The sequence below is a fragment of the Phocoena phocoena genome, chromosome 2, assembly GCF_963924675.1.
Source record: "Phocoena phocoena chromosome 2, mPhoPho1.1, whole genome shotgun sequence".
NCBI classification, from domain to species: domain Eukaryota; kingdom Metazoa; phylum Chordata; class Mammalia; order Artiodactyla; family Phocoenidae; genus Phocoena; species Phocoena phocoena.
In genome coordinates, this window is record NC_089220.1 from 159040885 (window position 1) to 159062851 (window position 21967).

A 21967-nucleotide genomic window follows, 5' to 3' on the forward strand; every position below is an offset into this window, starting at 1 on the left:
TTATTCTGTCTCTAATAATTGTAACAGTGGGGAGGACTTTGTTTTGATTTTTTTCTGTTCACCTCAAATTGCACATCTCAACACTAACTGCAATCAGTGTTTAAAGGCTGATAAGATTAGAAAATAGCTTTGGCATAAAATGTGAGCAAGTTCAAATTGCTTAGGGTAGTCATTAATTCCACTTTCCGTATCAAAATGCTCAGTCGAACCAGGAGAAATCTGAAATGAGCCAGTTCAGTATTTGTTACTGGCTTGAAGCGGTGATCACCAGGCATAGACTGAAACACTTCCCCACGTGGCTTTTGTAGGCTGCATGTTATGTTATATTATTTTACCTAAAAAACACTGAATACTCCATATTTACATAGAAAGTTGGTTTTAAGTTCTTTTCATTTATGATGCATGTTTTGAACAAGTGTTTTAAAGTAGAGCTAAGGAGAAAGTTCTGTTATTTATTTTTTTGGTTAAACTTTAAAGGCTAATTGTTATAAACAAAAAATGTCCTAAGAATTGAAAACCACTTTAGCAGAAATATCTACAACTCATAGATAATCCCAAAATTTATTCAACCCTTTTCCAGACTAAAGTTTTCATCCAAGCTACTAAGAAACTTTACCAGTTAGAATTTTACCTCACATTTCCCCTGGTCTCCTTTTGGTAATGAAAAGTAGCTGGCGGCTGAGAATTCCACAGTTAATCTGATTATTAGTCTCACTAGTTTCATGAACTTTTAATTTTTTTTCATATTCTGCATTTTTAGATCCCATCTTTGTGTTCATTATTTTTTTCATCGCTTAGTTTACTCCACAAATAGGGTTTCTGGTGACTTCACCTGATACATGTTTGTGTAGTTCTGTTTTAACAGTACTTCGGTGGGTTGCTTATCCTCAAACAAGACATTTTCATTACTGAATGTCTGTATTTTTGGACATCATAAAGCAAATTTGGCCTCAAATTTTAAATATATTACTGTGTGTTGTCAAATTAATTATCCTTCAACCTGAGTTATTGTTGGTGTTGTAGTAGTAGTAGTAGTATGTAAATGTTTTTAGTGTTTTGATGTGCATATTCCCCTTCTGTCTAAATGTGGTGATAATGATGAGTATTGTCACAACATAGCCTCTTTTTCTTTATGTACTAACCAGCATGGCTCATTACTAAGGGTTGTTTCTAAAAAAATTTTTTAGGTTTGTGGGAGTTGTTTTTTTTTTAAGTTAAAAAGCTATAATGTTTTATTAAAAGTATATATATGTATATACTGGAACAAGTGTGTGTGTGTATACACACACACACACACACACACACACACACACACTTGTTCCAGTATATACATACTTGTGTATACTTCTGTATACAGAGTATCAGAATGAACCAGGACTAATTTCATAGTGAATTGAATGTTATTTTTAGCCATACAATGAATATTAATGCACATATACTGCTTTAAGTTGTTGCTTATTTGTATACTGAACATCTTTCATATTTTTATGCCTACCAAACTGAATTTGTAGATTGGATTAATTGAAACAATCTTTCAATTAAATGATCCTTGGGAGCCAATCAGTTGTTTTTCCCTGTCAGTTTAGTGTCACTTCTTGGTGACTACCAGTAAACTGAATTTTGTGATTCAGTCCTATTGACTTTTTCTAAGCAATCTTTGGCCATTACCATCTTGTTAAAATAAGACAGGGTGGTTAAATATATGAATATTTACTTTTAGATAGTTTTAATTTTTAATACATTTGCTGTCCACCTGAGCACTTGCTGTCAGTTTCCTATAAATTATGTGTTCTCCAGAAAGAAGACGGAGTATGTTTCCAGCTACCCAGTGATTCTTTAGAAATTATTTTAATACAAATAATTGCATATTTTACCTTATTGTTAGATTAGGTTTCCTTTTTCAGAATAGTGATGAAAGGAAGGTCACTTGAAATATTCCGTGAAATTCAGTGAACAATTAACATGGTATATGGAGCACTCTTATGCCCTAGTAAATTTAAGAGTGATGTCTTTAAAAATAAAACTGTCAACTTAAAAAATAATAACAACTTTGTTTTACAAACAAGGGTTTTTCCTAAAGAGCTGTGTGTAAATTCGTTTTTAAAGAAAACCTGTAATTAATGCATTTATTTATACATGGGATAAACAGCTATCCTGTAACATATTCGTTTTGTTTATTTAGGTTTATTTACAACATTACCCTAAAGCTAGACATACCTGTTAGGTTAGAGAGATAAGGCGAAGACACAACATCCTGGAAACCTTTATTGGTATTTCACTGTTAGCTGTTTTTTTAAAGTCTTTCCTTAGAATTCAAAAATTTCATTGCGTGAAAGTGATGGTAAATTTAAATCTTACCCAAACAATATAACATTAGGATTAAAGCAAATGTATTTGTTTTTTAATAAAATTAACCAGCTGGCTAAACACAACTCAGCTTTAGGTTTGCTCCTGGGAAATGAACTTGAAGAAGGTTCTGCAGGTTTTTGTTTTGTTTTTTGTTTTTTTTTGTTTCATTTGCAGACTGTTCTTTGCATACTTATGTTTGTGGTCTTTGTAACTGACTTCTGCTTTTTGTTTGTTTCCTTTTCTTTCCTTTATCTGTTTTACTTCCCCCATTCTGTGTTGTTGCTGCCAGTTTCTATTGCTCCACCCCCTCCCCCTATGCCTCAGTTGACTCCACAGATACCTCTCACAGGCTTCGTGGCCAGGGTGCAGGAAAACAGTAAGTTTGGAAAAACCGAGCTATCCAAGAGTAGAGGCTGTCTCCTTACATAGCATGCATGGCTGATGAGTCATCATTTTCCTTACTTTTATTGAGAAGCTAATCTTACCTTGAAAAGGGGTGCAGATATGTTATTGAAACTGAAGAGCACGATCTTCAGTTTTTCCTCTGTGTGCATGATTACTGACTCAGATGACTTTCAGAACTGCAGTTTTCTTATGTATTTACATGCTCTAAAACATGAAATCTGATCTTTGCAGATTCTTAAGGAAAGAGTAATCAAACCCCAAAATTCAAATTGTGTGGAAACTACTAGCTTTCAATAGTTACTAGGGGAATTGAGTTCTCATCAAGATGTATAGGTAGTTACGCTGTGAGATTGAATTTATCATGCAGTTGGGACGGGTGTTTTATTTTGTTTTTCATTGTTTTTGTTTTCCTCCTTTGGTTACATTTTTGGAGAAAACTTTGTAGCCTCAGATTTTTTATACGTAAATCGTTTTGAACCTATATTAAGATTTGTTGTTAGGATAAAAATGAATCTGCAAGAATAAGTAAATTACATCCATGCTCTCCGTTAAGAGTGATAATCAGTGTAGAGTCCTCTTCGTGTTTTGTCTCTGTGTGGGCCCATGAGGATGATTTCTGAACATGCAAATCTGTCACCTTTTTTAGGTCTTCTCTGAAGGTCAGGTTTAATGACTTTTGGAAATTCTTTTGAATATATGGATTTAATTAGGATAGAGTAGTTTTTATATTACTACCTGAGTACTTTGACGTTCTGGGAGATATATAATCCTAACTACATGATCATAGTGAGTGTTATTTGGCAAAATGAAAAATACCCCTATTACTGAATTGTATTATGCCAAAATAGCTGTTGAGATTAAGATGGTATGGTGGTCCAGTACTAATTCACCTCATTTGGGATCATCACCATGCAAATAAATCTCAGAATGGTTTGAACAAATGTGTAACTCAAATGACCAGCCCATCCTCCAGGAGAAAACATTTGTGGCAAATTCCACCGTGCAGCTTTTGCTGACCCTATTGTGTTATTCTCCACATTTCCTCCCTTCGTCCAGTCAAGTATTTGTTTATTCAGTGTTATGTCCTAGGCTCTGGCAGGAATACACAGTCTAAGACAAAGTCCCTACCTTTAAGAAATTGGTGATTTAATGGGCTTTTAAAGCAGTTTCAAAATGTTGAAACTTCTGAGCATAAACCAACCTTATCGTTTACATTTGGTTGGAAACTCTAATGTGTTTAAACATGTAAAAATAAGTGAATCTTCCTTTTAAAAATAAGTGAACAAAGGTAAATCGCTGGTCCTTAATGCTCTAAGAGTTTAAAAATTAAGTCTGCAAGAGTTTAAAAACTAGGCCAATTCAACTTTTGAAGTGCCTTAGAGCCAAGAATTTTTAGGACATACTTTTAAATGGCCATAATAAACATCCATTTAGTGAGTCCAAAGCTCATTGATTAGGTTTTTGGTAATAACCCCTTTTTTATAGAAATTCAGTGTTAACGTACATGCATGGTCTTGCTAAAGAGGCCCATGGTACTATTTTAGTTCTTTTCCCCAAACATATGAACTTGAGTCAGTAATTCTCCTTGTGCTGCAGAATGCCCAACTTTATTTGGCATCTGTTTTCTTTAAAAGCATGTTAGGAAGATTGTTGATAAATTGTGTATCAATATCTTAAATGTTTTATGAATTACAGATTTTCTGTGTTCGTTCTTCTCATAAACGTTCACTTATGGCACTCAAATTGGTGATAATGAATGCACGTAGCAGTTAACCTATTAATAAATGTTTCCGTTTAAGACATGAGCCTCTGAGAAAAGCAGTGTGTTTACATCTGTTTATGATTAACATCTGAAAGCGTTTGGACAGTCATGCGTCGTGCTAGACAGAGTATTATGCAGAGAATTAGACTGACTGGACTCTTGCCCCAGTGTATGTAATTTGAAGATAAGCCAGTGTAGATTAACAGCAGTTGGACATAGTAAACTAGTAAATTATGTATAAATCAAGAGTAAATGTACTTTAAGAATTCAGGCAAACGTATATAATTTATACATTAAGCCATATTAAGGACATGAGCTATGGCTCTTTAATGTCAGAATGGATTCACATGCATTTTCTTCTCCTCAATATTTGCAAGTTTTATGGAGAAGGGATGGCAGAAATAAAATGAATCCTACCATTTGGAGGAAAAATAAATTGTACACCTGTTTGAGAGCTATCCGAATGAGCATCAGCACACAGGGTTTGTTTCTTAATAGTCTTTTTCATCCCCCAACAGGATAAAATAGAAATCACAGAATTAAATTGGTTATCAAGTAGGGCTATTATCTGCTTATGTTTTAAATCTGGATTCCTTGGTTATATTCTCAGCGCATTATTCCAAACAGGGTGTAGAAAACTTTAAGACTATATTACAAATAGATGATGACCATTTTCTTTGATCACATAAATAGCCCCAGAAATTGGCATTTGAATTAGTATGTTGGTATTCTGAATTTCTCTACTGCAGATATTATATAATTCCTGTATCAATTTATATCAGAGCATTTTCATATGTCTTTAACTTTTAAAGAAATTTGTCAATCAGAAACTTAAGAACTAGTTGTGCTCCAGCTCTGAATTCCTTAATATTGGGAGCATCTGTTACCTGGTATCATATATTTCATTGAACACAGTTCTAGCCTGACATTTTCCTGTTTCACTGTTTACACCTTTGATTATTTAAATCACACACATACACATTCCACAACCATCTAGAATTTGAGGTATGAGTCATTTTTATTGTTTTGCATGATTTGAGTTCCTTTCTTTTTTTCTTTTTTTAAACATCTTCCTGCAGTACTTTATTTTTAAAATCTTTATTGTGGATGTAGTCTTAGAAAATTGGATCTTTCGGATCTAGTCTTTCCCTCGTCCCATTCTTAGTTTTACTAGCAATAATGTAAAAATCTTAGCTTGCTTTCTACATTTAAGAAGTTGATTATCTTAAAAAAAAAAGTTGATTATGAATATGAACATTTTTGAAAATATTCAGTGAGATTTTTTGACTAGCTTGGAATTATTTAATTTTAAATTTATTTTCCCTTGTTAAAATTTAAATAATAGAAAAATGTACACATAGAAGCAGACCTAATACCACCAGCTTTCTTTTTTTTTCTTCCTCCAAAAAAACAAAAAATAAACACGTATCCACCCACTGGAGACTTATTTCTGTGGAACTAAAGGTAACTTTTTAAAAGCCAAAATCAGGGACAAGAATGTGCACAATAAATGATTATCAAACCATTAATGTTATTCATAACGTTTACTATAGTCCAAATGACAAATGTGACGTAAGGCTTATTTAGGGAGATATGCTAACTAAAGAGTGACATTTGTTCTGATCTGAGCCTTGGCATAAGGGAAGTTCTTTATTCCTGTAGTCTTATAAACAGATTGTCTCCTAACCTCTGCATTCATTAATTTATAGAACTTCCTAATACCCTTAATTTTTTAGCTCATTATTGCAAAATTATTCTTAAAAGTAGTAGAAGCTTTAACACACCAAGCTTTTATTTCTAATCATTGCATGTTTTGTTATAGTGCATGCTGTATACGAATTAGAGCTTTCTTCAATTCTGTTAACTTACGAGTTTCTGTCTAGTCTGATTTCTGATTCAAATTCAGTATCTGGATGTTTTAGTTGCTGATAGTCCGACCCCACCACCTCCTCCTCCACCAGATGACATTCCCATGTTTGATGACTCTCCACCACCGCCACCGCCGCCGCCAGTGGACTATGAAGATGAGGAGGCCGCAGTAGTCCAGTATAACGATCCATATGCAGATGGGGATCCTGCTTGGGCCCCCAAAAATTACATCGAGAAAGGTAGGGTACAGTCATCGTTGAACTGCTGTAAAGGGTAAGAGCTAATTATAGTATTTTAGAGCCATAAAGAACACCGAGTCCAGCGTTTCTCCACCTTGAGAATAGCTTTACCAGCCAAGATTTAGTTCCTGTACATTCCCAATATAAAGTGAGGATTCTTTATTTTCTCTTTATTTTTTAATTATAGTTGATTTACAGTGTGGTGGTGATGTTAGTTTCAGGTGTACAGCAGAGTGATTTGACAGCTGTATATATTGCAAAATGAAATGGTTTGAACTTGCCAGCCATTCAGTCTTGTCACAACTACTCAACCCCACCGTTGTAGCACAGAAGCCGTCGTGGGGACTTGCCCGGCGGCCCAGTGGTCAGGACTCGGCGCTTTCACTGCTGAGGGTCCCATTCAGTCCCTGGTTGGGGAACTGAGGTCCCATAAGCCACGCAGTGCAGCCAAAAAAAAGGAAAAAGCAGTCGTAGCACACAAGTGAACGGGCACGACTGTGCCCCGGCAAAATTTCACGGACAAACAGAGGCACCGGCTTGGATTTGGCCATGGGCCACTGCTTGCAGACTCCTGGTCTAAACCAGAGAGTTTTAGTATTTAGTAGGGTATTTAGTAGGGTTAGAGTCCAAGCCTTCAATAGTCACCTTTGTAAATCACAAGATGACTAAAACCTGGTTTAATAGGAGTTCAGTTGAATATGTTAACCTGGCAGTATGACATGACTGTTCCAGAAGTCAGATTCTTAGGGTACATTAGCTGAACTTCAACCTAATATGTACAAATCTGATAATATTCATTTATAGTAGACCAGTATTATGTTTAAGTACCATATTTCAGGATCTTGCAAATAAGAATGCCTTCAGAGGAGGATTGAAATACCTAGAAAGTGCATCTATAAAAAGACACAGCTGAAAGCACTGTTTTTAAGTTGAGGAAAAAGATTTCAGAGGGACTAGACAGCTATTTTCAAATTTTTATCATGTAGATAAGAATATTAGATTTCTATTTCCAAAGAACCCTACGGTAAGTACATACAGAAGGGAGAGTTTAGATCTTTATGTGGAGTTAGGGTCCTGGAGATAGAATGGACATTGAATGGTTAAATACTCAGCAGTGAGAGTTATTAAATGAGAGGATATATGCACTGGGGGAGGGGAAGTTAGGTGGGACTAGGTTTCATTTACAGAGGGGATTTGGAAAATAGAAACAATTAATTTGACACAGTGTTTTTATCAGCTCTTTGTACAAGTAGAACTAAGAACCCGAGGAAATAATATTTTCATTTTGCTGAATGACTTTGAGGGTATCAGGTGTTGTCATGATCAGTTTAAAAGTCACTCAAAATGTGACTCTGAATACAAAGAAAACGTTTCTCCCTAGCAGTCACTCGGTTTTCTTGGGTGGTTATTTAGCCAAAACACCAGGATAATAATTTAACATTATTTATTCTGTATGTTTTGGTGTTTTTAAAACTGGTATGTTAAGTGAGCTTGTGATCACAATACTGTGATTCTGCTACAGGATTAAAATGGAGAATGGACTTGTTGAATTTACTTCATATACTGTTTTGTAAAGGGGGAAAAAAGATTGCCTGTTTCAGTTTAGCAAATGATGCTGTGGATCAGTACTACACGTCTCTTCCTTATTATAATTCAGTGGTTCAGGATAATTATGGGGCAAAGCCACCTTTCTTAAGGGAAAAATGAGTTCCAGAAGATTTTAAATGTCTTAAAAACTCTATTTTAAGAAAAACACTACCTGAGGTAAGTTAATGAAAAAAAATTTGTATGACATACTGTTTCACATATACTAGAAAATTACATATTTCAGAATTATGTTGTAAAGACAGAGGAAGGAATAATTAAATTCATAAACCAATAGTTTGGAAAGCTGGTAGTTGTTTGATGCCTTTCCTTTCCACAACACTGTTTGCAAAGGAAGTGGATATTTTGAACTCAGCATAATCACAGAATTGCAAAATGGTTCTCTAAGTCTTAATTAATGAGTCTTTACTCACCTATTTCCCCTTTAAAAATAGAAATTCTTGTTGACCTTTAAGGGGTGTGTGCGGTGTGTGCGCATATGTGTATGTATATTTAAATCTAGGTATAGCCCCATAAACTATATGAATATTCTCCTGCGATGGGTAGGATATTTACCTCCCAGTATATTTTTAAATTAGATGGTTGTTACCTGGTTTACTGATTGGCTACGCAGCTTGGCTCACTAGTTATTTTGAAAAATGGTGCTTTGCGTGTGGTTGGCACTTAGTAGACATTTGAGTGAATGAATTGAAACATCTAATAAATCCTAAAATTCAGAGATCTTTCCTACATAGGTTGGTAGAAACTCTTGACTTCTCTAATTTAGTTGTCAGTTTGGCCCAAAGATCAAGCTAGTGATTTAGTAGCCATGGTTGGCTACTTGACCTACCTGGATATATAGATTTAAGAATTAAGACTTTTCATTAAAATAGTGGGGTTGGCTATACTGTTAATTGGCATTACATTTTAAAATTCGATTAAATGTTGGATATAGTGCACTGACATGATATTTCAACTCTTTTCTCCATAGTTGTGGCAATATATGATTATACAAAAGACAAGGATGACGAGCTATCATTTATGGAGGGTGCAATCATCTATGTAATAAAGAAGAACGATGATGGCTGGTATGAAGGAGTCTGCAATCGAGTGACTGGTCTGTTCCCTGGGAACTATGTTGAATCGATCATGCACTATACTGATTAAATTTTTGCTTTTAAAGTAGGTTCTTATTATCACTCAGTCATACTGTGGGACTATTACGGTTAACAGGATTGTCTTAAAATGTTTTAAAATGTGCCCATATGTTCAGGACATGCTGTTTTATTGGTATAATTGAATGTCTACCTGTAAGCATAAATCTCTGAGGCAGCTGGTGTATTGCTAAACAGCAATCTGTACAAGAGGCTGTCTGTCACTGATTGTGCTTATGTACTTACTTACGCATTGTTAACTTCATGACCAGCCTAAATATTCTGGGGGTGTGGGGTATAATATTTCACAAATCATGACTCAGATTGTGCCATTACATGTTTCAGTGCAGCATGGTTACTAACGCTCTGTCAGACTAATATTAAAATCAGAAAACTTAAATGCTGGTGCTGGTCATACTTTTTGTTTAGGCTCTCTCACTCTTGAAATACACTGTTTGTTTAAAGCATGCATACAAATTTATGTATTGAAATATACTTAACAAAATCCAAGATGCTTCCAATTTGTGTAATACTTACTTGGAGTACTCGTACTTAGGTCTCTTGAAACGAATTGAGTCTCTAAGATCTCCATGTGAAACAAAGACAATTGGGTTACCTGTAGTCTTGTCATTTGTACCGAAGTTTTTTAATGAGTGAATTTGCATTATAAATTTTGTCCATTCATAAATACGTAAGTGAACCAAAGGTTTTTGTCCTTTCCTTCACTGGTTTGCTTTAAAAAAATAATAAAAGATACTGAATTATGGCAGAATTATGGTTCTATTTTCTCAATATATTAACTTGGAAAAAAAAATTTTAGCCTTTTCTCAACCTATCCCAACAGCAGTGGCTGATTTTTGTAGAATTTAAAATCTGAGATGGTTATTTACAAGTCAGTCTACTGAATTCCTTTTCTAAAGTAACTTTTTCAAAGCTAAGAAAATGTGTCGAAGTGCACATGCTGTAGGTAAAATTCTTAAGGATTGCTCTATCAGTCCTTTGGTTTTCCAGTGGACTGTGATATACTGGTTCAATGAAAGGAAATAATTATCTTTTACATATTTTTTTGGTAGAAGTGGATGCGATTGATTTTTGAATACGTACTGTTTAACCCATTACCTGGCACTAGCAACATAAAAAGATTTTAAAAATAAAATAATTGGGGGAAAAAAAGGTGCACCATGTACCTGACCAACAGATTTGTATTGTCTTTTGACATAACTGAAATGCAACACGTGCACTTTGTGTGTCTCCTCTTAACTTAAGGGAGGGTTAGAGGGATGTCTTCTCTTCTTATCGTGTGTATAATCCATACTGCCTAGGATATTAAAGTAGAGCGCTCACTTGTGGGTTTCTGTGTACTGAGGATTTGTTTGGATTTCAAATTACAGTTATGTACTGGGCATTACAGATAACAGCATAGTAAATGGTAAGACTAGTGCAAAACGTTTATTTCTGAAAATTAAAGACCATTATTGTTACCAAATCAATGTGACTGTTGAATACGCATTTTGCCTTTGTTAATTTTAAACATGATTCCAGTATCACTATTGATCAGTTACCTTCTTCATTTTTTAGAGTGGACTGTTCTCTTAATTTTGTATATAACCTGTTGTCTAAATTTTATGTACAGTCTTTTATAATAAACCATTCTCCTATATGAAATTTTGGATACTGTTAAAATCTAACTAATGTGGATTGAAATGTAGACTTCAGTTTTATGATCTTTACTCCTTTGGTGACACAAGATAAACCATTTGAATTTTAACATTGATTATTTATTTGTGTAATGGCTTTACATGTGGATATTAACCGTGTAAACAATACCACATCTAACCGTCAAGTACCGCGATTAGAGTTTACAGGACTAGAATGACAGATTCAGATGGTTTAATTACATTTAAAAAGTTTTCTGAAAAACTTTGCCAATAAAAAAAAGTCCCATTAATAAGGTGGAAATGAGTTTTTAAAATGATGTTTTGGTTACCTGCACATGAAGCCAAGTATACTCCACAGAATTCTTTAGGCACAGTCTGGTAGAATAGCTGCCAGAAATAACAGAGCGAGCTGTCATTTCTCTCTTGTGAGCACGGTTTCCGAAAGCTGTATGAGGGCGTCTCTTTCTGGGGATGGTCGAAGCTTACTGATCTCTCTCACTGCTTCCCGGCAGTACCGCTGGGCGAGGCAGCTTGTCTGCTGCAAACCATCGCTCTACGGGACGCAGGACAAAGGACGAGAGAACAGATGCGTGTCACCCACTGGGATCAGCTCTAAATTCCTGCTATATGAATTAAAACGTACTTTTGAGACCCGGAAGTGAGGAGCCGAACTGTGTTTCAAATGTTCTCTCTCCAACTCACAGAGCTTCCTCCGCCCACTTCCTTTAGGCCCCTTTCTTAGACAGAAGCACGTTTTTGTTCTATTAGCATGCCAAGCAGTGAACTCATTAATATCAAGTAACCTTCTATTTCCCCCTATTTTGCATTTAAGCATTAGAGTTTCTAAAAAGTTCTACATATATTAAAATCTATACAGTAAAATTCCAAGTGAAAGTTAACACACATACATGATAAATAAAAGTACAGAAGAGCTTATGATGAAAAGCAACAGTTCCCTTCTTCCAAAGGCACCAGTTTTATCTGTTGGCTTTCATGTTTCAATTCGTAATTTTAGTTGTTATCTATTGCCTTTCTGCTAAGAAAGACAAGGATTTAGCCCACCCATACTGTCTCCTAATTTGACCACTGCCTGCTATCTTTAGTTCTCATACAGATTACTGTTGTCACATCATGTGGCATCGACTTCCGGCTTCATCTTTAAGATGAGGACACCAGTGCTCCTTCTCTTTCCTCTGTCTTTACACTAGAGACTTGACTTGCATTCCATTCTGTACCCGTGTTTTTATGTTGGTTCTTTCTAAAAGCTAAACACTAATAAAATAATTACATTTACTATTTCCATTATGTCAAAGTGTTTACTGCAGAATCTAGACATGTACTGTGATTTTATTTCCTTCTCCATGGTTCCCTCTGTCATTCAAAACAATATTTGTAGTATCATGGTTGAGAGACCTCTGGTTTTCTGAACCAAGTTACACAAAATATGACTCAAAATACGACATGTTTTAGTTTGCTTTGCCTTACTGTACGGAAGCTCACTTCTGAATATAATTGCCTCCTCCTCTTCGTTACTTAGACTGACTGCTTTGTAGCTCTGCCGTACAGCTGCCATCACAGGATGACTTTTCATTGAACTTGGTTCATTCCACTGGCTTTAGTACCCACGTCTTTCTCTTTTTGGTGTTTCCACGGTTCTGTTGCACATCAGCAAATAACTTACCCAGAATCTGTACTGGAAGTCAAGTCAACTTTTTCGTTCTTTGTATAACAGTGACATTGGCCTTCCTACTTCGTGCATGGTTTACTGGATACAGATTCTAGGTTGAAAGCGTTTCCTCATCATTTGGACGGCCTTGCTCACTGCCCTCTAGAGTCCAGGGTTTCGCTGCACCCTGAGCCAGTACTGAACGTTTCCTTTTGTAGGTGACCACCTTTCTTCTGATTTTTGTTTTTCGAGTCTCTTCCTGAAATATTTGTTGCATGATTGTACTGATCCTGTTAAGAGCCTTTCGCATTTTCTTCTACTGCTGTTTTCATTTTGAAGACTTCCTCAATGTCACATTCCAACACTTCTTCGGAGTCGGCTTTTCACATTCATTTAAAATTTCTTAGAGCTCGTTCTTATTCACTGTTTTTTAGAAAATATTATCCTGTTCTTGTTTGATGAATGCAGTATTTTTGAATCCCCCTATTATTTTTCCTGAGTCTGTTTAACTTGGTCTCACTCTTTCATTCAGTGAGCTTTAATCAACTATTTAGCAATCCTACTAAATAAACCCAACTTGTCCATTCATATTTAGTGAGGGAATAGGGGCTAGGAGCCCTGCGGCTGAACAGGCAGCTGGAGTTCACAGGTCTTTGGAACATTCCTGTGGACTTGTTGCCTAAGTGCACTTCTGCCCAGGCTTGCTGGAACTTCAGCGTGTGGTGTAAGAGCCACAGTTAATTTCCCTCTTTTCAGTCCCACTTCTCACTTTAGCCGTCAGTAACATCATTATTTCTGAAGCCATGACCACTCCCAGGTATACTGCCTTCTTTATCAGCTCCCGCTGCCCTCACACTGAGTTTTTAATAGTACAGCCAAACTACCCTCTAAAAAGGTGGTAGCCATAGCACGTTATGATTAACCGTATAGAGAGTTAAGGGGTTTTGCTTTGTGGAGATTTTAAAAATCTGAAAGGTAATTACTTGGAATTCTTTCAAGTAATTACTTGGAATTCTTTCAAGTATTTGACTAACGACAGATCTCAGACTATGACTGCTTACTAAAAATTGCTCACTCTCTCTCATTCATGAGACCTATTGGCTCCAAACAGCTCATTCACAAAATACAGTGATCCAAACTGAAAATGTGCAAAAAGATCTGGCTTCCACAGAAAAGTTCTGAGGATATGTGGTGCTATATTTGAAATAAGCTTATAGCCCCTGAAGGCTAAAGTTTAATTTGCTATGTTGGTTTAAAATTTTTTCAAAGGTACCGTTTCTTTATTCGCACATTTACTGCAGTTATGTAGGATGGACGAGGAAAGCCCAGTTTCCTAGGGCTCGGACAGGAGGGGAGTCTGGTGACGGGAGGGCAGCGGAGCTGCTGTGGTGGACGCGGGGGAGACTGGCTGCAAACCAACAGGCCTTACCCCTGACTGCACGTGGGGAACCCCTTAGAGCTTTCCCAAAATGTTAGCGTCCAAGCCCCACCCAAGGCCAATTACATTAGAATGGGAAGACTTCTAGAAGAAAAATGCATAATATAACTTTTTCCTTCTCAGTTTTTGCCAAATCAAGAATTGATCAAACTTGGTCTGTGTCAAAAATTCGTTACGTTATTTGTTTAAAGAACTCTTCTGCCACACTGTACCTGCTGTTGCCTTTCTTCTTTTTGAAATCCTCTCACCTGTAATACGTATTGTCTCGCTCTGTCCACATCTCCTGGTGAACTGAACCGTCTCATTATCATAGCATTCATTTCTGGGAACTAACCAGAAAGAAAGAAAATCTATTTAATGCTCTTGGGAGAAATCAAATGTTCAAACACTAGTAGGTAAAAACAGGTAAAAGAAATCCGCAAAAGTGAGTAAATGTTTAAGTGATGGGGGTGGGGGAGCAGTAAACTAGCGATTAAAAGCAGCAGAGCTAAGAGGACGCCCGTTTCCGGGTCCAGGGACGAGCTGGTGCACAAGAGGGGCAGCCGTTGATCCATGTTCCCTCCACTGTTCTGTTGTATCCCTGGTCCAGGGCCGAGTCAGAGAGAGAGGAGGAGCAAGCGTTCATCTCTAGAATCTCCTTACTGACTTCTCTTATGGCTCTCAGCTTTAGGGGCCTACCGGGCCTCTCCCCCGAGGTTTCTAATTAAGTAGCGCTGGGGCCTGAGTGTGCACTTCTAACATGTCCCCAGATGCTTCTGGTCCTGCTGGTCTCTGCTGACAAATTAGAACCACTGGCCTAAGAAGAAGGTGGGCAATCTACTTTTAGTTTGAAACTGAGTGACAACCGAAGGCTACCGAGGTCTCTGAGCAGAGGGCATCACAGGCAGAGCTCCGCGAGGCGGCCCGTGGAGGGGACGAGGGCAGCGCGGCTCGACACCACCGGCCCTGGAGTCACGTGACCCTGCGTCATAGTTTGAAAAACTTCAGTCATTTCTAATATGCAGCCAAGGTTGAGAACCATCGGATTAGAGACAGAGGTGGAAGCAGCAGTCGGGTTACTGTAGTAACTTCTAAAGACCAGTGGTAAGCTGATGGCAGTAAGAGGAAAATAGAAGACAGGTACAAGACGCACTGAAGACAAAATCTATGTTCTACAGTACTTGGCAGCAAGGCAGGAGAACTGTCACCATGATCGGACTTGGGAAGCCAGGACACCAAACCACTTCACTGTCTAGCCTGGAGCTCTAGTCCTGGTGCTGCCGCAGCTGAGCCCCTCAGCCTGCTCATCTGTGTTAGGAAGGGGCTGAGCTACCTGATCAGAAATCTCTTAGTTCTACCAACTTCCGGGTCCATGAAATAAGAGGTTAAGAGGGGTCTGGTTCTGGCTGCGGCAGTGCTCACAGCAGCTGCCAGCGCTTCCCTGGCAGTGAGCCCGAGGGATGAAAGCAGTTGTGGTCCTGCAGCCACCGCCTCGGTATTAGTAATCCTAGAAGGAAAAGTAGGGCAGAGAGAAAAGTCTCAACTAGATGACGGCAAATGAGGAATTAAGAAGGTTCCTTTCAGAGCAAAGTACGTGTCCAGACAAAGCAGAGGCTGCTAGTGACATCCTTATGAAATTTACAGAGCCGGCAACTGGTTAGTTCTTAAATGAAAACCAGTAATTAGTTTTAGGTACTGGCCTTTTAAGAATAAAAACTGAAGTTTCATAGGAAACAAATCAGGAAAGCTCAAATCAATTTTACTGGTCCAAAGTCAAATCAAGCAGGCATTGGTCTTAGTTTCTTAATACCACATTTCAAAATTGGATTTCTATAAGGCCATATATCCTCAAAGCTAATGTGATACTGTCCTGGGCATCTGGTAAAATTACCATTTTTAGGGTAGATGAGCTTTTTCTGCAGCACCAACAACAATGGTAAAATGTGCCGATTGGGCGGTTTCTCTGATTCCTTTTACTATAAAAAGCACTGAGAAAGCAAAATTTGAAAAAAACAATTTTTTTTCTTCATGGAGTGTGACTACATCCTTCCTTTGACACATGTAGTGTGTGCAATCTTAATGTGCAAATATCAATATCAAACTCTTCCCTGAGGCACTCCCCTGTCCCCAGAATGTGTGAGAAGAAATGAGAAACGTTAACAGGCAGATGTGCTGAGAAATAAAGTTCCTGTTGGCCTAGGCTCTGATTTTACAAGTAGGAAAATCATCTGTGGATGAATCAGAGTCCAACTGTGAAATCTGTCCATAAACTCACGACAAAGGCGATCAGTAAACTGTAGTGAGCTTGTTACTCAAGCAGAACTTGGGTGACTCTAAGGCCCCAACAGTCACAGCAAGCAGAAGCCCGTGCAGCTGGTGCGGGGCTGGTGCTGGTGACAGCAGTGGAAGCATGACTACAGGCTGACATTTAGGTCTGCTGACTGATCGCAGAAGGAAGGAGAGAGCTTTTAAAGGGTATCTGGGAACTAACGGAATCTCACCAAAAAAAGAAAACACTTCCATTTGTTTTCTGAAGATCTTGAAATCCAACCTCTATTCTTTAAAGGTTTACTTTAACATAAGGTTTTTGTTTTTATAGACAGTATGTGTACACATATACCTGGAAGGACAGTCATCTCTGGGACCTCCCAGCAATCCAGAAGCTTTTCTTAAATACCCTGTTGTCAAGAAACCCCTTCAGAGAGAGGTCAAAAATAGTGAATTCCAGACAGAGGGAGTTTCTATCAACAAACTCCAATTTCAAGACAACCCAGCATGCTAAATGAAAGAGGGAAAGTGGTTTCCCAAGGTTGCTTGTCTTGGTCCAGTGAAACTCCATAAGCAGAAAAGTTCAAAGACTAATTTATCTAATCTGCAAACGAAACTCACCTACCTATGGAGAAAGATGACAGACATCTTGCCACTACTCCACTAAACAGGCAGGTTAAGGACAAATACTGAAGGCCGACACTGAGACTCCTCTGAGTGTCGTCAGTGCCTTTTCAGTGCGGGGTCAGCCAGTCCTCTGCTCTGGGCGGCCTCCCAGGGCTCAGGCCCATGGGGCACTTGCGCTGATCGCCACGAGCAGAGGCAGTAACACTGCAGCGTGTGGTGAAACGACACTGGTCTCTGAAGACATGGAGTGTTTAATTGCCTGTGTGCCGTTTACCAGAGGTTTCATTCTGGCCAAGTTTTGAGCATCACTTTCTTACTTGTAGAAGGCACCTAATACCTACCACAAAAAGGAGTTGTGAGATCAGAGTTAACAAACAAAAGAATCCTTTGCAAATTATAAAAACAATGCATTTTCATTAAATGGAGATATGGCATGTTCTCATGTTATTCTGGGGACTTGTTTTACCCCAATCAATCTTAGCTCCAAAATCTGGACAAATTTCTGACCAAGAACCTAATTTTTGACAGTATAATCTGCTGTAGAGCCTAAACTTGATGTTATAGTTGAAAAGAACTTAGACGTATCTGACCTAACTTCTGGCCCATGTGCCGTGAGACAGAACAATCAGTCTGCTTAGGAAACAAGTCCTGTCCAGAGCCGCGTCCTGCTCGGCCTTATTTGTGTCCCTTTTCTGAGGCTGCACGTTTAACTCCTTTTCCTACTGCCTTCTGGACAGACAGGAAAAGCGCTGTCTGCTGAGGGTGAGTATGTGCCTTGTGATGCTGGGATTTCCCAGTGACACACACACAACTGTGGTTTGGGACGCTGGAAGCTTTTGTGTGTCCCTTTTCCTTGCCTTTTTAAACCATCATTTTTTAATCTCTTGTACGTAACTGACAAGTCAATCTGTAGGAGTGGTCCATTTCCCCGACTTTGCCCCTCCGTATCTGAACACAGAATTAGTCATACTCCTTTGTGTAGAGGAAAAAAAAGCAAATGCATTTCTTTTGAAATATGTTCGTAGTGAAACACAATCAGAAGAGGCAAACATTCTCAGTCATCTTAAAATTGAAGCAGGACTCAGCTGTTAACTTAGCATCACGGGGCTCATGACAATTATTTATACTTGTGAAGATTTCTATCAGCACAGCCCCCAAGGCTTTTTAGTAGATGCGGGCTTCTTCAGGGAAAGGTGCCTTCCTCAGGCATCCTGATAACCCCAGGGCTGCAGCAGCTCAGTGCAGCCGGCCTAGCCTGTTTTCCTTATTCACATTTCCTCACCAGGGCCTGGGGAACAGACTCACGTCTGCAGCTGTGCACACGGCAGCCAGCGCCTTGTCTTCCGAATCTGAGGATGCCTTACGTTTACGTGGCTCATGAATCCTCTGCTTTTTTGTGGGTTAATGGTAAAAAAAAAAAAAAAAAAAAAAAAAAGGTCCCTCACTCATGCTTTAATGCACACAAGGGGATTTGACAGATTTTTGCCAGAACGTGGCACACGTATGAATACTCTTCTTGAGTTCTGGGTGGGCGAGTCAGTCTGTGTGGGAGAAAGGACCCACTCCTAGCAGCCCTTGCACTTCTCACCTCTGCCTCAATGTCCTGAGAGGCTGCCCAGAGCCTGGTCACCAGCACCTCTATTCCCTGCCCTCGTTCCTGGGTTGACCGCTGTCTGCTATTGGGCCGCCCAAGGTAAGCGGCCCAGCCCCCAAGCATCAGCCTCCTCTGAGGGTCACCCTATTTACGGCTCTACTAGATAGTGACTAAAAGATGATCTCTCCTTTCTTGCACCAGCAACTGATCGAAAGCAAGGTTTCTGTAATATCAAAATGGAAACATCGAGGTCTATGGAAGACATGATTTATCTTTGTAAATTTTGAGAAAGAATAGAGGCAAAATCTTCGGAAGACTAAAAGTTACACAATTTTAGATCAAAGAGCTAATTTCTGATTTCGTGGCAGGGCGATGACCACTTTACTGCTTCGCTCAATAACAAATTAAATACCACTAAGATGAAAATCTATTCAAAAGCTGTCCAAACACCAGCTAAGGCCCTACTTCTTTCAAAGAGCATCTGGCACAGCCAGAAGCAGCGTGGCCAGGGGCCAAAGCAGGTTCTGGAAACGTCTGCCTTGCAAGTCACCACAGCATCTCTGAAGCTTCTCCTCAGCTTTTCATCCGTATTAAGGAGAATATAAAGGTAGCTTAACTTACTTCCTTAATTGACAGCCCCTCAACCTAGAGAAAGGAGGAATTATGTGGTTCTAGTGCATTCCACTGACTTCTTGACATTTTTGAGGCAATGGCTGAGGCTCTCTGAGAGCAGCAAACAGTCCCATTAAACTTCTAGAACTGGAGAATTTCTCATGCTTGGAGGCCTTCCTGTGCCTGTTTAAGGGGCTCTGAGGCACAGCCAAAGTCCAGCCCTATCATCAAGATGTAGACACCATCCGCCTTGTCAGTGCCCAGAACACACGGAAAGAGTCACAATGCTTCCTTACATGCACACAGTGCTTAAGTTACATAGTATCTGCATGAACATCATCTCACTTAATCCTCACAATGACCTTGGGAGGAAGGCTGTCATCTTCTCAATGTTACAGATAAGGAAACGGACAGAGTTTAGACGTGGAATGACTGGCCTGGACACCTCAGTCCTGGAACTAGGATCAAATCTAGAGCTGTGGTCTCTTAGAAATGCTTTCCATCTCCTCATCTAACCTTCCCATCAGCCATGCCTGGAAGGTCCTGGTCCTGCAGGGCTTCTCAGCAATGTGTCCAAGGGAGTTCACAAAACCTACCTGCTAGGACTTCCCTGGTGGCACAGTGGTTAGGAATCTGCCTGCCAATGTAAGGGACACAGGTTCGAGCCCTGGTCCAGGAAGATCTCACATGCCGCGGAGCAACTAAGCCCATAAGCCACAACTACTGAGCCTGTGTACCACAACTACTGAAGCCCATGTGCCTAGAGCCCATGCTCCACAACAAGAGAAGTCACCACAATGAGAAGCCCCCGCACTACAACAAAGAGTAGCCCTCCCTCGCCGCAACTAGAGAAAGCCTGCGCACACAGCAATGAAAACCCAATGCCGCCCAAAAAAACCTACCTGCTGACAAGCAAATAAGACGGGACCGGTGGCTAACCCGAGCTTCAAGTCGGCTGAGGTCGGCTTGCCCATCCGGTCAGAACACGAGGTGAAGTCCAGGACGTCATCTATTAGCTGGAAAGGGAGAAAGGGCTGTCACAAGCACCACACCAGTGTCCCCGCCACCCTGCCAGCTGGACCAACAGGCCGCACTCTTACAAAGCAGCGGACCAACCTGAAAAGCGAGTCCCACGTTTTTTCCGTATTGATAGGCAATTTCATGTACCACTGGGTCAGGGCATCCCAGGACAGAGACCTGAAACAGAGGATCCTGAGATAGGCCGCTGGCAGGGCAGCAGCCGCGGAGGGGGAGTCATGCCTCCTTCCTCTTGGAAAAGAGGCAGTGAGGCTGGATTATGTGCAGTCAGGAGAGACTGCTATCAGGAGACCAAACACGTACAAAGTACCTGTGTTTCAAACGTTTGTAATGAAAGGATTTCAGCCTCAGATTGTTTTCTTAAACTTTAAGAAAACTCTCCTTTTCCCCCTTCTTTCACAGGATAAGCCATCTTTCCCACCGCTTAGAAAAAACTCAGTTACAACTAGACCAGTTCTGCTGGCCAGCCTTTTTGACATGCAAAGGAAAGAGACTCCAGTATTTGAAATGCTGGCTTCCAGCACTCAGCAAACCTCGCCCAACTGTTGGCATTATTTTTATTTTTCTACCGACTTACCCTTGTTTTAGGGATAGATATCTAACCTGATCTAATTGTACACAGGATGTTGCCATGTTTATTTCCCCATTTGTAGTCCTTTCTTATAATAATTTTTGGTGATTTCACTTAATTCTGAAATGCTATTATTTCTTCATGTGTCTGTAATAGCCTCAAGTCTCATGCCCCTGTTCCTGTTTCCATATTTCTCTCATAAGAAGTCATGTAACTGTATAAAAGGCTTTTTTTCCCCCTTTCCAGTGGGGGAGAAATAGAACTTCTAAGTCTTCTGTAAAACTCCAAAAAACCCAGCTGGCACTGGCCACTCAGTGCGTTTCCCGCTGCTCTGCTAAGCATGCAAAGCAGGCCCGGCCACATTTCAGAGAACAGAGATGGTAAGAACCAGAATGGGGGCGGGGGAGGAGAGGGACACTCCCCTACTGGAGAGGGAAGGTCTGTACTGACCCCCCGGGGAGCCAGACGGCCTCTTCTGGCCCAGTCACCACGTGACCTCTGTGTGTGTCACTGAGTCTTTCTGCGCTTCAGTTTCCTCATCTGTAAAACGCAGGCTCTTAAGTGCCTACTGCAGAGGGCTGCCGTGAGGAATACACGTGGTGCTACCTGTAAACGCTCGGCACCGTGCCGGGCAGTTAGTTATGACTCCGTATGCCTGCTGTGACTGTGAACAGTCCTCCTCCACTCCACCGGACGCGGAAACAGGAGCCTGGAGAGTGTCCAGGCACCTCTGCTGCAGCCAGAGCAGAGGACCTGCTCGGCCCTGAGAAGGTTTCTGATGACTGGATGAAGCCTGTGCCTGTATAATGTTTGGCCACACATCCTCGATAAAAAAGCGCACATCATAAAAGGCCAGGCGGCCCCTTACTTGAGTGAATAATAAACTCAACTGCTTTCACCAGCAAAGACCTTACCACCGGCAGGCACTGACCCACAGGCTGTAGGGTGGGATCTATGAAACCACCCAGGAGACAGTGTAGAAATTTTGAAAGAAGAAATGCATCAACTTGTCTGAGAGAATGAGTGCATGGCAAGGCTTGGGCAGCCTGGGATACGCTGAGCTCAGAACACAATGACACCCCCTTCCAGGCAGAAATAACTCATAAAGCAATTCTGTAGACAGGGTAATGCTGTTTCCTCAACACAAAGCAGCA

The 21967-nt window shown here is 39.8% G+C and overlaps 2 protein-coding genes across 21 annotated transcripts in view; one reads left to right on the top strand and one right to left on the bottom strand.

The window, feature by feature from the left end:
- Window positions 1-10131, top strand: part of ABI1 (abl interactor 1) — a 103752-nt gene extending 93621 nt beyond the window's left edge. For 8 of the 19 annotated variants that reach the window (XM_065872889.1, XM_065872890.1, XM_065872900.1 and 5 more), the window contains 3 exons: window positions 2639-2725; window positions 6439-6624; window positions 9200-9375. In XM_065872889.1, the coding sequence (XP_065728961.1) occupies window positions 2639-2725; window positions 6439-6624; window positions 9200-9375 (449 nt within the window). Of the gene's footprint in view, window positions 1-2638; window positions 2726-6438; window positions 6625-9199 lie in introns of all 19 variants that reach the window. The other 11 variants (XM_065872908.1, XM_065872891.1, XM_065872894.1 and 8 more) reach the window with 3 other exon arrangements.
- A 993-nt stretch (window positions 10132-11124) lies between these two features.
- The window catches only part of PDSS1 (decaprenyl diphosphate synthase subunit 1), a 46845-nt gene continuing 36002 nt past the window's right edge, over window positions 11125-21967 (bottom strand). The window contains exons 8-11 of one of the 2 annotated variants that reach the window (XM_065871425.1): window positions 20321-20401; window positions 20107-20220; window positions 14373-14453; window positions 11125-11573 (exon numbers count right to left, since the gene is read on the bottom strand). In XM_065871425.1, the coding sequence (XP_065727497.1) occupies window positions 11433-11573; window positions 14373-14453; window positions 20107-20220; window positions 20321-20401 (417 nt within the window). In that variant the 3' untranslated portion in view covers window positions 11125-11432. The remainder of the gene's footprint in view (window positions 11574-14372; window positions 14454-20106; window positions 20221-20320; window positions 20402-21967) is intronic. The other variant, XM_065871424.1, reaches the window with a different exon arrangement.